Source organism: Ambystoma mexicanum, chromosome 3p (assembly GCF_040938575.1).
Source record: "Ambystoma mexicanum isolate Mex_15411 chromosome 3p, UKY_AmexF1_1, whole genome shotgun sequence".
Classification (NCBI taxonomy): domain Eukaryota; kingdom Metazoa; phylum Chordata; class Amphibia; order Caudata; family Ambystomatidae; genus Ambystoma; species Ambystoma mexicanum.
In genome coordinates, this window is record NC_090925.1 from 1,021,336,872 (window position 1) to 1,021,351,432 (window position 14,561).

Below are 14,561 nucleotides of genomic sequence, written 5' to 3' on the forward strand. Positions count from 1 at the left end.
GAAGACTCAGACTTTCCAATATCTGCGGTTGATAAACGTACATGTATATCCATACTTTTGTGTTAGTAAAATGAGCAGACACCCCAATAAAGAGCATAAAGTGTTTGGTGGGAAAGGTGATTAGGCAGTCATAGTAAAATGTGTGGAAGTGTTGAGGCTCATATCCTGGCTTGGCCAGCTGATGATACAGTGATCCCGGGCTTGCCTTCTCACATATTAGGTCCATTGTCAAGCCCATTTCCTGATCTTTCCTTTTATGTAGGACGTTTGAGTTAAGGTGTATATACAAAAGAGAGCTGACCACATTTTGCTGTCACTGTCGCAAATATGTTCAGGTGTGCTTATTAACGATTTGTTTTTAAATATGTTTAAATATTTTTTTAAGTATTGTCAAGTTTGGTGCTTATTTGATTTGTGTACTTTCCAAGTCAGTTCTACAAAAACAGGGTATCATATTAGTTCAGGAAAGTGAAATTAATAAATAATTGTACCTTGCATTATGTACCAGAAAACAGACAAATCACAAACATAGTGGTAGAAGCACAGTGATGTGATAGGACCACCACACCATTGCAATCAGACAGATTTGGATGCAATGTGGGGAATTGGCTGGTGAGGTCGTGACACCATGGCGATGTCCCTAACCAGCAGGCCAGGTAGGGGTCCTGCATGCAACACTACAGGGGGCCATCAAGAACCAGCCCAGCATCACTCTGGAAGGAATGGGGTGGTTGAATAGGTATTGCGCATGTATGAACCATCAGATGGGTATCCCAGGGTAAAGGTAACTTCTTGTTCAGTAACCATTTGATGTCTGGTTAGACTTGCAACTCTATTTGCCTAGACGACATTGGAAGTACAACCTGTGTGGCAAATAGTTGGAGCATAAAGTGTCACTGTTGCTAACCATTTTATCACAGCCACAAGAACTGACAGAAGAAGCCAAGTACCTGAGCATGCGCCATTGATTTTAGCAGGGTACGTATAACACACCACTGGCCGCAGGCATGGCTATCCACACACATCAGAATACAGCAAGGACTATGACAAAATATGGTAGTGCGGTTTCCTGAATTCTGCACCTCCTTACACCAGACTACGCCTCAACACCTCTGAGAGCAGAATTTATTGCAGACCTATGACAAATTTGGGCACGCTGAAGACATTGCGAGTCTCTAGTGCTCACACCATCTCCCGACTCCTCTCAGCACCATCCACATGCCTAATCACATGGGTTTCTCTATACCAGAGCCTGGCCAGCCCTGCTAAGCCTTTTATTGGCCAAATGGTCACATGCATCCTAATTATAACCCATGACCTCCAACACTCTGGACTTCGGTCTTCAAGGGCATTCCCACTAACAGTACATTGAGACTATAATGATGGCAAAAGGCGCTATACAAATGACATGTACAATACAACAATACAATGAGAACCGGGAAACAATGGGGGTCATTACGACCCAGGCGTTAACCATGGCGCTATTAGCGCCATGGTTGACACCAGTATTTTACCGATTGCGCCATGGTGGATGGCGGAATTTCCGCCCCATTCCACGGTTGGTGGGGCGGTAATTCCCCATTCACCATTGGCTCTTCCCCATTCCCATGTTTGCCCCCATAGGGCTCAATGGGAATGGGGAAGGTAGTAATTATGGTACCGCAAATTGCAGTACCGTAATTACCTCAAAAGTCCCTTTGCGGGTTCCTTCCTTAACGGCTGGTAAAACCAGCCGTTGAGGTAGGGACCCGCAAATGGACTTCGTAATTAGGCAGTAAGGGGTTAACGGTGCCGCCACCTTTTACGGCACCGTTAACCCCTTACCGCCTGGGTCGTAATGAGGCCCAATGTGTCTAGTGCAGAAATTGAAGATTGGCTCAAATCTCAGCTTCAACTCGTAACCAATGTTTGTGATCCCAGACAATTCATTTAATCATGTGGTGTCTAATATGGCAAAATGGCCATTGCCTAAAATGTAGGACTTAACTAGCTAGTGTTGCTTCATGTATAATAATAGTGGCTTGACATGTTGCAAACCAGAAAGCAATGTATTTCTTTTTGTTTGCTGATTAATATCAATGCAACCTGAAAACCATAGCCTTCTTCTAATGTCAGTCGTTGTTAGGATACGTGCACCTTTATGGTAGCGTCTAATGGATACATCTGCTATCTCTTCTATGCGATTGTGTGTGTACCTTTTCCCATCACTTCCAATCTGTCGCCATGCGTGAGCACTTTCACCTCTGCTAATATGCTTCCTCTCTCTATGCTAGGGTATGTATACTTTTTTCAAAAGGCCAATGATACGTTTCTTGCATACAGAACTGGACTGTCCTTGTGGCTATTTTTAGTTTTGGTTGTTAGGTGGCAATAAAGAACACCTATAAACCAAAGCTATTCCATTGGAGTTCTGCACGAACGGAGGTGGAATGTGAGGAGGGATACACATCATGTGTGTGTGTGGATGTATTACCCACCCTTTGACTGACCATAGCCATGCAAATCCCAACGGAAATTTCCGCTCACTACCTGCCTCTCACCACCCACAACACATCTTCCTAGGATCGCTTGAGCTAAATTTATTGAAATTGACATAACACGTTATCCTATTAGTGTTCTTTCTAAACAGTCTCCTGAGAGTTAATGACTTAATTGTAGTTGCACATGTGTTACTGTTGCAATAAACATGTCTTTACCAAGTTTGTTTTCAGCCACTTGATTTATAAGCAGTACGCATGTCCTTGTACTGAAGGCCTGTTAAAAACAATCATTGGCAACGGCAACAGTTTTGGCTTGCGCATAGTTTTTATATAGGCATTCTCCAGGAGCACATATCAAATGCGTAGGTACTCACACCATTTTCTAGCTGTTGCCATCTTATGGCCAGATGAAACCATTGTGGCAGTGCATGGCAATTGCCTACCTCTCACTTACACAAAAGCCAAATGTTGCCCTTGAAATGCCATTTGTTTATTATTCTGATTCGAGCAAGTCTGAAGAGGGTAATGAGACTGGAAGGGAGAATGTAAGAATGCTTTGATTGCTGTGGGCAGCATATCGAGCTATGAGTTTTGATCGTATTTCAGGGGCTCAACAAAAGATTCTGGATCCCTTCATGTTTTTGTTTGGGGAGCCCAAAGGCGTCTGTCCCCGGCCACAAAATGCCTTAAGATGATCCTGCCCGGTACAGAATGACTATAATGCCTTTTGCACACATCTGCACAGATGGTCTAATAGATTTAATCCTCAATTTTGTCATTTGCATACAGTTCTTTGGGCAAGGGTGAAAAAATTAGGATACAAAATAAGAGACATTTGGCAGCTGGCGCAGAACAGTCTGTTCTCGATTATTATATTACATCGAGGAGGACAAGGACACAGAGGGTGTGGTGCCAATGGCAGAAGAACCATGCAAGTTTTCAGATTTGTGAGGGCTTGTGGGACTAGAAGGCACCTGGAGTAGTTCCTGAGATTCTAAGAGCAATTCCAGATCCATGGGCAAACCAGCAATTACTGGCTCTAGCGCCTGATTGGCTGTCAGGAACTCAAGGATCTTTTTTGAATGTTAACACATGTTTTAGCTCTAATTATTTTCATGAGCACTATTAGTCTGTCAAAAACCACACATACTTGGTCTCCTTTTACATGGATGACACTTTTTTTTATTAAAGAAACAGAAGGTGTGCGTGTTGGTAACTACCAAATTCTTCCAGCCTTCCAAAAAAAAAACTAAGAATGTCTTCTGCATCTCGGAACAGAGAGAGTGGAGTCCTGCAATGGGAGTACAATGAGAAAGTCATTGGTGCATTCTAAAATCCTGAGGCTTATAAAACATATCATCCCTGACACTGATCTCTGATTGGTTGTTTGTGATCTGCTTTTACAAAACAAAGACTAGACTATTACAAAGCATTCCTGGCGGTCATCCAAAAGAATCGTCTGGCCTCACTAAAAGCCATGCAGCCTCCTGCGGCCTAAACAACCCCAGTGACTTGCTGCTAGAAACCATTTCCTATGTTTCTAATGTCAATGTATTAGCTCCCAATTGAAGGCTACTAGTAGAATTGAGTTTACTGCCGAAGTTTGATTGTCAATGAATAAAGTCATCCATCTCAACTAGTGCATAGGAAAACTTGCCCCATCAGGAGGCAAATAGATCAATGAGTGGAAACCCCTCCATTTAGGAATATTCCAATGTGAAACAATCCTTTCCATGGGAAGCCCGGGGAACCTTGAACTATCTACCTCTTGCATTGTGGAGGTCCACCATCCCTTACCAGGTTTAGAAAAGTCTTACAATCTGTATTCTTCAAGAATGACTGGGCAGATACGATCTAGGATCTGCCTCTTTAGTCCTAGATGTGTTTGCGGTCTATGCATATAGCTATTACAATGCAGACTGAGCCTATTCAATCCCTCAAACCTCAGATCTACAAACCACCAAAACAAGTCAATCTCAAAAATGTCTGCTTCTGGTCCTCAGTGTTCAGTGCTGTGCAAGAAACCTACATCTACTGGTCAGCCATTCCAGTGGTTTCTCTTTAGCCTCCCTCCCACACCTCCTATTTCCTGTAGGCATAATGTAAACAAATTAATGTACACAAGCATGACGAGTCCATTGTGCTAGACGTATCCTCGTGAGTCTTTCCTGAATGAAGCATCACCTCGTGGGCAGGTATCATTGTATACTATACATTTTGCCTGGGTGTTCCACTGCTTGCAAAATGTAAGAGGCGTGGGAGGAAGGGATCATCTGCATTGTGTCCAGCATGCTCTAGTTTGGTAGAAGATGAATTGCATTTTATGCTGTGCTGCCCACTGTATAAAACTTTGAGATGTAAGTTGCTGAAGCCATTATTAAGCATACATGTGATTAATACAAGCAGAGAGGATTTTATAGTTATGAAACTATGCTTGACACCTTGGTCTTTTAATGAATTTTCTACGTTTTTATTTGATGCCCCGAAAAAAAAGGGAGTGCACCCCATGATTTCTTAGCAAATAAGGGTCTCTATCTGAGGCGGTTCTCTCTGTATAAAGGGCGTTAGGGTTCGTATGCGTTCCTATACACAGTTCTGCTTGAAAGCTTGAAATAAGATGCTGAAAATGTAGCCATCGACATCTTGTGTATTAATTGATAATTAGTTCAACTGGATGGAATTTTGTAAATAACGTGTTGTGTGATTTTATATATTTGATTGTATGATTTGTTTGCTCTGCTTTTATGGTTTACAACCGAAATAAAGCTGATCTGATTGATTGAGTGATTGATTTAGTCCATTGTGGTGGAATATATACTCTTGAGTCTTTCCTCCATGAAGCTTTGCTACCTGGGCATGTTACACATCTCACACTTCTCGAGTGTGCCTGGACAAAGGCCGGCATGAACTGCCATTGATCCTAATGAAAAAACAGGCCATGTAGCTCAGTCCACACATCACACCTACCCCAGGGCTAACCTGGTCCTAAGTGCACTGTTCGTTCCTTGCTTTCCGCTCCCATATGAAGAGAGGAAATCGGATTGGAGGACACGATCAGGGAGCTCAGGATGTGTTTCCTACACATAGCATAGCCACACTACATCCAGACCGGCACATTACCCCGAAGAAAGTCAGCTCCTACTAAAGGCAATGCATTGTTATCTCTTAGTGGATTGTGAACTATTGTGCATGTGTCATGATAATGAGCATGTCACTCATGGACAGCACTCTGGGTGCTAGAACCCAATGCACAATGCTTTGTTCTCCCTCTCTTTTGTTTTCTGTTTACTTTGGGATGTGAGTTGTTCGTTATAGCTGCCCATGGCCTACTTTGTGGCCCTCCTCTCAATGTGCCAATTCTCTAAAGTTAACTCCACGTTTATTGGATAGAGCAGTTACGTAACAACATATATATTGTGATCAATACTAATATTGTTACACCATCAGAAAAAAAAACTTCGACAAAACCATAAACTAAACAAATATATAAATAAGTATTAGCATCCTTTCTGTCTTTTGCTGAACAAGAACCTTATACACAGAGGTATTCATGGTTTCGACCATCGCAAATTACTTTTCACTGGGATCATTCTTTGCCCAGTCCTCATTTTGATGATCTCCACCCCATAGCATTTTTATCCATCCTTCCCCAAACACCAGGAACAGACTCACAGAGTGGCTCTGAAATACACCATCTAAGAAAAAGCACATCAACATCTCAACAGAGCGCCTGGATCCAGATCACATTTTTAATTTGATTGGGAGTTAAGGGCAATACAAAGGCACGACAAGGGAGCAAAGGTGGGCAGAGAGCACCCACACAGACTGCCCGTCACCTACCTCTGTCTGTACCATGTTCACCCGCTGGGAGCGCAGCTCTCGCACGCAGTTGAAGACATCCACCACGCCTTCGTTCTCCGCCATGTCCAGCATGATGTCGATGGCAATGAAGCAGCCTGTCCGGCCGGCACCCGCACTGTAGCAAAGAATGCATTCGTAAAGATGGAGGGAGCACTCACACCTGATTACAGCGTCCATCACATTGTGTAGCCAGGTACAGGCTGAGGACTTGCACAGCTCCTGCCTACTGCTTAATTGTGATGCGTTCGGGAATTGGAAGTAAAACAGATGGACTTCTGAAAGGCCCAGAGAAGCTGAAGGCATCGGCATGGAAGACTCATGCGGCCTGGCTAGCAGAGCACGCACCCAATTCACACACAGACAGATCACACACACACACACACACACACTGATCACAGTAGATGCAGTAAATGGGAGCAGTAGATATGCCCAAGAGAGTGATGTGTTGGCAGAAGTTCCTGTGCTTTGTTATAGGTTTTAACCCATGATTGCTCTGCAGTTCTCTGCTTGCCTACCCAGTAGCAGCTGGTACGTCAGGATGGAGGGGCACTACAACCCCCCTTGTTATCTTCACTGAAGAAAGCGATTCACGTTCTTGATTCAAACTCAAAAGTTTAATTTCTTCCCCCTAGAACGATCATGAAGCACTCCTGCCTGCTGCTGGTGGGCATGTTCTATTAGCGACATTGCTGGCATTAATGTGTACAGCTGCCATGAAGCGGTCTGCTTATATTGGCATATATTGTGAGCAAAGGCATTATTAAAAATCCCCTGGGTTGGGATAGTGACATGGGGTCTGCTGGATTTTTTACCCTACCTAGCAAATGCAAATTGTAAGGCTTTGTGCCGACTTTTTCACAAACGGTGTGTCTGTAAGTTAATGACCAGCTAAATCAGTCCTGTGTGGGCATCAATGTGTAGTTGGTTATTTTTCTTACATAAGCAATGATATATTTGCTATTGCATTAGAGTTGAAGGTGGCAACCATAACCATGTCCATTCTGTATCTAGCAGTGAGTGAAACTGTGGAAAGGATACAGAGAGTGAAGCAAAAGCAAATTGGCTAATGGAGGGACAAAGAATGAATCAGGGTTGAGCATGGTATGTGGAGAGAATAGGCTCACAGTACCTGCAGTGCACAGCGATGGGTCCCGCATCTGGAGGGTTCAGGAACTTCACCTGCCGAACAAAGCCCAGTAGGCCGGTTGCGTAGCAGGGTACTCCATGGTCCGGCCAGCTGGTGAAATGGAACTGTCGAATTTCACGGATTTCGTGGTAACCTTTCTGAGGAGGAACACAAGCCTACATTATTTGGTCATATTCTTATCGCGTCTTCCTTTCTGTGAAAATCCCACGTCGCGGAACAGTTTTAGCAACATGTTCCAACTAAAGAAATAGCTCACCAGCTGTGTCATTGAAGGCAAAAATACAAAATAACTGCAATACTCGGTGCCTGCATAATTTGGGAATGTACACAAAACTGTTAAGCATACACCTAGTTGTATGTCACTTATTCTTCCATGCAAATTCAAAAATTTGGTGGAAACAAAGGAGAAAAACATCACCATATATGGTGCTCATTATGAGTTTGCCAGGAGTTTGGTGGAAATGTTGCAGACATACCACCAAACGGAATGACTGTTTGCAGCACTTAGTCGCACAGAATTACTGCAGCATTGCAATTGGTGGTAGGCGGTGTAGGTCCTCATTTTTTTTTGAGTACATAGGCCTCCATGGGGATTTCTATGGAATTACCACCGGCAGTAATTCTGTTGTGTTTTGTGGTTGTTGCCAAGTTTCGCTGATAAGAAGCAGGATTTACCAGCAGCATGGTCTTGGAGGTAAATCCTCCACCTCAGGGCCAAACTAGTGATTCAGTGGGGTGGTAAAAGTGGTGATAATTCGTTACCACCACTTTTTTGCTACTCCGTCATACTCGGAATGAAATGGATACCTTTCCTATAATTAAAACGTCTCTGTAATTTCATTTTGCCAGTTTTAGGCTCAACATATCTCTGTTGCTGCCTGCAGAATCACCCCCATTACGCCCTAAAAATTGATGCATGACCTAAAGGCAAAGCTAAACTAAACTGTTATTAAACAATATTTTTTTTAAAAACGAAACATTGTTAAAATATTTATAATTTCCTTAGGTTCTTAATTAAAGGTTTTGTCATAAAGTAAGACCAATATTACAACAGTGCCTATATCAAATGGCTATAAGCAACACATGCAAAATAGCAGCTGGAGGCGGAGTACCTCAGCTAAGTTTTAAGTTATATGACTAATACAAACAACATCAACACATACATGTAGCCATATGCCAAGATTAGGGAACAAGAATGTAAATTAGGTGAAAGAGTGAATGGAAAGGCTCAGGGGAGAGGCTGCAAATGCCACAAAGATTGTTCCAGGTTTAGATCTAGCTTAATTACATCAGCAAATGTTACACCGGTTCATGAAGATGTGTATACCTGACTCAACATTAGACCGTAAAGTCACGGAGTGTAGTGGAACTTCTACCAAAATAAATGTGGAATAACTCAGATGTAATGGGGTTGTCCTTGACTTTTTGGTTGTGTCAGGAAATGTGCCTATAGAAATAAAATAAGGTGTAGCTTTCATGGTATTTACTAAATGTTACTCCACTTACATGATATATACTAAACGCAACTTCATCTCCAGTTCAGAATCGTGGGCCTCATTTCAAGTCTCGTGGTGCAGGAAAAAAAGGAAGGAATTCCAAGTGTACATTATACTGAAGGTAAAATCTCCACTTTTCCTAAAAACATCGGCCGAGTTGCCACTTGGAAGTTCCAGCAGGGTTAATTCTGCCAAAACTTGTAATTTGGCGCAGTGTCTAAAATAGGGGTAATTGCGTTATGATATGACATTTATAACGTGCCTATACACAAGTGTTTCAAGGTGCGATGAGTCAAGGGAGGGGAATCAGTGGAAAAGGAGACAACGATCCTACTAGGCCAGGTGTCATTCAGATCGCGCAAGTGCATGGGAAGGGAGAAAGGGAAAAGTGCCTGGGAGAAGGGAGAGGGGAAAGTGCAGTACATGGAATAGAAGAATAAATAAGATAAATAAAAGCAGCCAGATGGTGGCAAGTGCAAGGTTAGAGCAGACATAAGTGCTGGTAGGGGGTCTGTAGGGATACAGAAAACAGTCCACAGGTGTGGGGGTTGCCATAGAGGCAGTGCAAGTGTGCAACAGTTGGGTCCTGGCCTTGAGATCAGAAAGGGTGGCCAGGTAACCAGTGTCGTTTCAACCAGGAATTTCAGCAGGGGAGAGGAGGAGAGAAAGAAGAAGCATAGAGGAAGGTCTTAAGGTGCTTCGGGAACTGGAGATGGTTCTCCTCAAGTTTCAGGGAGGCAGGAAGGCTGTTCCAGAGGGAGGCCCCTGCCGAAGAGACAGATCAACCACCAACTCGTTGCTTGGAGAAGCGACTGACCCTGAGGGAGTTGGAGGAGGATGAGTGAAGAGCTCGAGAAGGGAGGTATTTGGGAAGAGAGAGTTGATGGTATGGCGGCCCCAGGCCCCAGAAGGCCTTGTGGACAATGCAAAGGGTTTTGAACTTAATCCTTGCAGCCACTGGGAGCCAGTGCGGAGATTTCAGTCATGGAGAGATACGATCCCTGGGCTTGAAGCCAAGGACAAGTCTCGCAGTCCTGTTTTGGATACGTTGCAGAGGGCGGAGAGTAGAGGCAGCAGATTTAGATAGAAGCTGTTACAATAGTCCAGCATAGAGAGAACTAGGGCTCTGGATATTGTGAGCTTCTGGGGGAAGGAGAGGAAAGGAAGAATACCTCTGAGGAGGTGCAGCTGATAGTGTGACTTCTGAGCGATGTCAGAGATGTGAGGAGAGAAGGAGAGTGTGGAGTCGAAGATGACCCTGAGGATATTAGCCTTGCAGGTGGGAGCATGAAGAAGGCCAAGAGAGGCTGGCCAGAGAGCTGCAGGGAAGGAGGGAGTGGGTGTGCCGATGAGTAAAATCTCAGTCTTACTGGCATTAAGGCAGAGGTCATTGGCGGCACACAACTCCTGGATAGCAGACAAACAGTCAGTGATGAGGGAAGGAGATGAGGAGGCAGAGGGTAGCCTGAAAATGAGCTGGGTATCATCCGCATAGCACTGAAAATTGGGGCAGAGAGCGGCGATGCGGTGGGCAAGGAGTGCCAGGTATTGGTTGAACAGCCAGGGAGAGAGGTTAGATCCCTGGGGGACACCACAGGTAGAGAAAAAGATACCGGAGAGGAAGGACCCAAGTTGGACCTGAGAGGATCGGTCGGAGAGGAAAGAAGTCAGCCATACCAGAGCCTGACCAGTGATAACCAGGTTATCACAGAGACGGTTGAACAGGAGGGCATGGTTGACAGTGTCAAAGGCAGAAGAGAGATCAAGCAAGATGAGGACATACGGGGTGTTGGAGTCAAGGTTGGAGATCAGGTCTTCACAGATGTTCAGGAGAGCAGTTTCCGTGCTTTGGGCAGCCCTGAAGCCAGACTGATGGTCATGAAGACAATCAACAGATTTGGTTTGGAGATTAAGATGGGAGATGGCCATATTCTCCAGGAGCTTGCCCAGGAAGGGAGTGATGGAGATTGGGTGATAGTTAGCTGAGCAGGAGGGGTCAGCAGAGGGTTTCTTAAGAAGAGGGTGCACAAGAGAGTGCTTCAGGGGGGATGGAAAGACACCAGTGGCAAAGGATTGATTGCAGAAATCAGCCAGGGCAGGAGCCAGGGAGTCGATGTGGTCCTTGATAGTTTTGGAGGAACAGGGGTGAACCTGTTTTGACGAGACTTGCATAGATCAGACTTGTCTAGAAACCTTGTCTGCAGAAAAAAGGGGAAAGGCAGAGAAGGAGGGAGGGAGGTGGCTGCAGAAGGGCCAGAGGAAGAGCAGGAAATAGAGGGAGGGAGGTGATAGGAGGAGAGTGAGGACGGATGTCCTGAGTTTTTTAAATGAAGTGAGAAGCCAGTGCCGTGCAAAGGGCCTAGGAAGGGACAGGAGAGGTAGAGACTGCAGCAGGATTGTCCTGTTCCTTGCTGGCTTGGATATGGCTCTCTTCTTGGTGAGCACAGAGATCCGGTATTGCCTTTGCAGCAGGCAGCAGGCCAGTTTGTCAGAGGATGAACATGAAGCACTCCATTTCCTCTCAGCCACCCTGCACTTGCATTTTAGGGTGACAAGGTCTGAGTCATACCAGGAGTTACACCTGGCTTTGGGCTTCAGGTGGATTCTCATGACAGGGGCAAGGATATCAAGAGTATCAGATATAGAAGAGTGGAGCATGGAGAGGGCTGTGTCAGTGTGAGAGTCAGCCAAAGGGGGATGAGGGGGTGAGAAGGTGGTAGCGAAAGCATCAACTGACACGCACTTCATGGGTCGGATGAACGAGAAGGTGGGTGGCAGTGATGAAGGTGGCTTGGCCTGAGGGGTAGGGAGGGTGAGGTGGGAGGATGGGAGAAAGTGATCACTCTAGGAGAGAGGAGTGGAGAGAGGGACAGAGAGGGGAAGGTCAGAGAAGATCATAGCATCGGGAGTGTGCCCTGCAGAATGAGTCCGGCTGGAGGGGAAAGTGGTGAGTAAGAGAGAGTCGGAGAGGTCACGAAAGAGTCCAGAGGCGGGACAGGAGGAATCCAGGTGGATGTTGAAGTGGTTGGTGCCAGGAATGAGGAGGAGAGGTCCGCCCACTCAGAGCGTTACCACCAAAAAAAGTGATGGTAATGGAATAACATCCACATTTTTCCTGCACCACCAAACTCAGATTTGTTTTGAGGAAAAGTGGAGGATTTGCCTCCGGAATCATGCAGGAGGTTAATGCTCCAAGTTTGGTAACAAAATTGGCAGAATTACCACTTGGTAAATCTGACGGTGGTAATTCCGCCAAACATGTAATTTGGCGATTTGGCAAAAATTGAGACCTCAACAAGGGTATGACTCCGGTTCCTGATGTTTTTTCAGCTGATTTTTATGCACATTTTCAGGACATCTATTTCTTTAATTAATTCTGAGTACAACATTTTCACCAACAAAATTGCCAATTATATTGACCACTTTCCTTAATATTTAGTTAAGGTTGAACAAAATGGGTTTGTTAAAGGACAATTAGCTTAACAAATTCTAGATAGTTTGTCAGTATTCACAAAATCTCTTTCAGGACAACTGATCATTATTCTGCAATTTATCTAGACGTTGAGAACAAATCTTGATCAAATAAGATTAGGATTATTTATTTGGAACTTTTAGAAAGCATGGGTTCAGGTCTATGTCATACGATCTCTTTAGGTCTGTTTTTAGGCAAGACAAGGATGCCACTTTCTCTTTTTTTCTATTTATTTTTGTATTAGAACTGTTTCTGGAACCTATTTGCTGTAATGATAAAATTGCGGCCATTAGTTATAAAGACACTGAGATTAAATTAGCTGCATATGCAGATGGTATCTTGATTTTCTTGAAAATTCCTGATATAAATCTCCAGCACCTCCCGGACCCCCCTCCTCTCTTTTCCTCTTTGTCTCCAATATGTGTTCAAACATCTGTGCTATGCCTTAGAGCTTTTATTTTTTCAAACACAAAAAATCTGAATATATTGCACAATATGTTTGGTATTATAAATGAATTAAAGCTAATGGTAAATCGTTTTGTGGAAACTGTGGTTATTATTATTTATTATTATTATTATTATTATTATTATTATTATTATTATTATTATTATTATTATTTTTATTGAGCATGGACCTGGCTTCAAAAAGCATGGAGCACTTTACAGAGGTATACAACAGTACAGATGCATAGTGGAGCGCTTTTCCGAGGTAACACAAGAACAGATATACAGGGGGTAGGGTACAAAGGGGCACAGAGGATTGGTACAGCTGTACAGATGACAGGGAGGAGAAGAGCGGATGGCATCTAGCAAGCCAAATGGTGCGGGGGACAACGTGATGGCCTAGGTGTTGAGGAAGGGAGACTCCTTGAAGAGGTGAGTCTTGAGTTCTTTTCTGTGTTGTAGGAACACGGGCAAGTCTGATGCTAACAGGGATGAGGTTCCATAGTCTTGAGGGTGTGGGCGTAGGTGTAGGCAGAGAAGGCTTGGTAGCACAAAGGCATCACATTTACAAACCATGTTTTTTTCTGAGGGTGTTTATTCTCACTTTATCATTTACACCTCAATATGTTACAATTATTGATGTATTAGTTGGAAATATGTCTTTATTTACTAATCAACACTACCTACCAGCACTTTTTAGATTAAGATGTATGAATGTTCCTTCTATTAAGGATTCACATTTTTTGCCCATTTGTATCATTGTTAGACCTTGAAATAGTAAGTGGTCCTCTTAGTTGAATTGGGAATCGGATTGTGACCTATGTTTGTATGGAAAGTAATATGGGACCTCCCCTTCTGTTTTCTTTCTGCACAGGGTGCTCATGGCCTCCTCCAAACGTTTTAATTGTGAGCTTATAATTGATGATAGATGTTGGTCATGTATGGAATGGGGTGGTATATGTAAACGTACAATTTTAATGTAAATATGCTAATCCATGTTGGGTTTAAGTATGGACGATGTTACAACTAATTTGCAAGACACATTCCCTCCTTACACAAACGTATTCTCGGGTGGACTAAATGTGGACTTCTTTGCTGACAAAACAAGTGCTCCCTTTTTGATCGGATAGTCCTAATGTTTATACACAAAATAAAGGCACATTGCTGAACAACTTCATAATATTCTTGTCCACATTTGGTAGAATGTCGTTTGTAAAAGATGCCTCGCTACACCACCCATTATTTTGATGACATATGATATAAAAAAGAGTATGATTAGTGAATATATTTCTTCTTCTAGTTCATCAAGGGTTTTATCTTGACTGTGAATGTTTATTGTCCAGTATATGAAAGTGCTTCTCCCCTTCCTATGTGTTTTTTTTCCTTTAAGTCGTTCCTTTTGTTTTTGCGGTTTGTGAAAGTATGTGTGTTACATTGCTTGTTGGCATGTATATATAATGGGAACTATTTACTGTGCATAATGCTCTCTGTTAATGATATAGGGATTTTTTATGTATTACCATAAGGGATGCTTAATAGCTACAATATTTATTGACTATGATTGTAGGTTATAACTTTGCAGGCTTTAAGGTCAATGCAATGAACATTATTATTGTTATTTAAGCTCCCTTATTTCTTTAATATAATATTTTCATGCTATG

General features: G+C 43.4%; 1 protein-coding gene across 19 annotated transcripts in view; it reads right to left on the reverse strand.

Moving 5' to 3' along the window:
- The window catches only part of PTPRT (protein tyrosine phosphatase receptor type T), a 2,174,878-nt gene that overhangs the window by 118,501 nt on the left and 2,041,816 nt on the right, over positions 1 to 14,561 (reverse strand). For all 19 annotated transcript variants that reach the window (XM_069652359.1, XM_069652348.1, XM_069652364.1 and 16 more), the window contains 2 exons: positions 7,471 to 7,625; positions 6,321 to 6,456 (listed from right to left, as the gene is read on the reverse strand). In XM_069652359.1, coding sequence (XP_069508460.1) covers positions 6,321 to 6,456; positions 7,471 to 7,625 — 291 coding nt within the window. The remainder of the gene's footprint in view (positions 1 to 6,320; positions 6,457 to 7,470; positions 7,626 to 14,561) is intronic.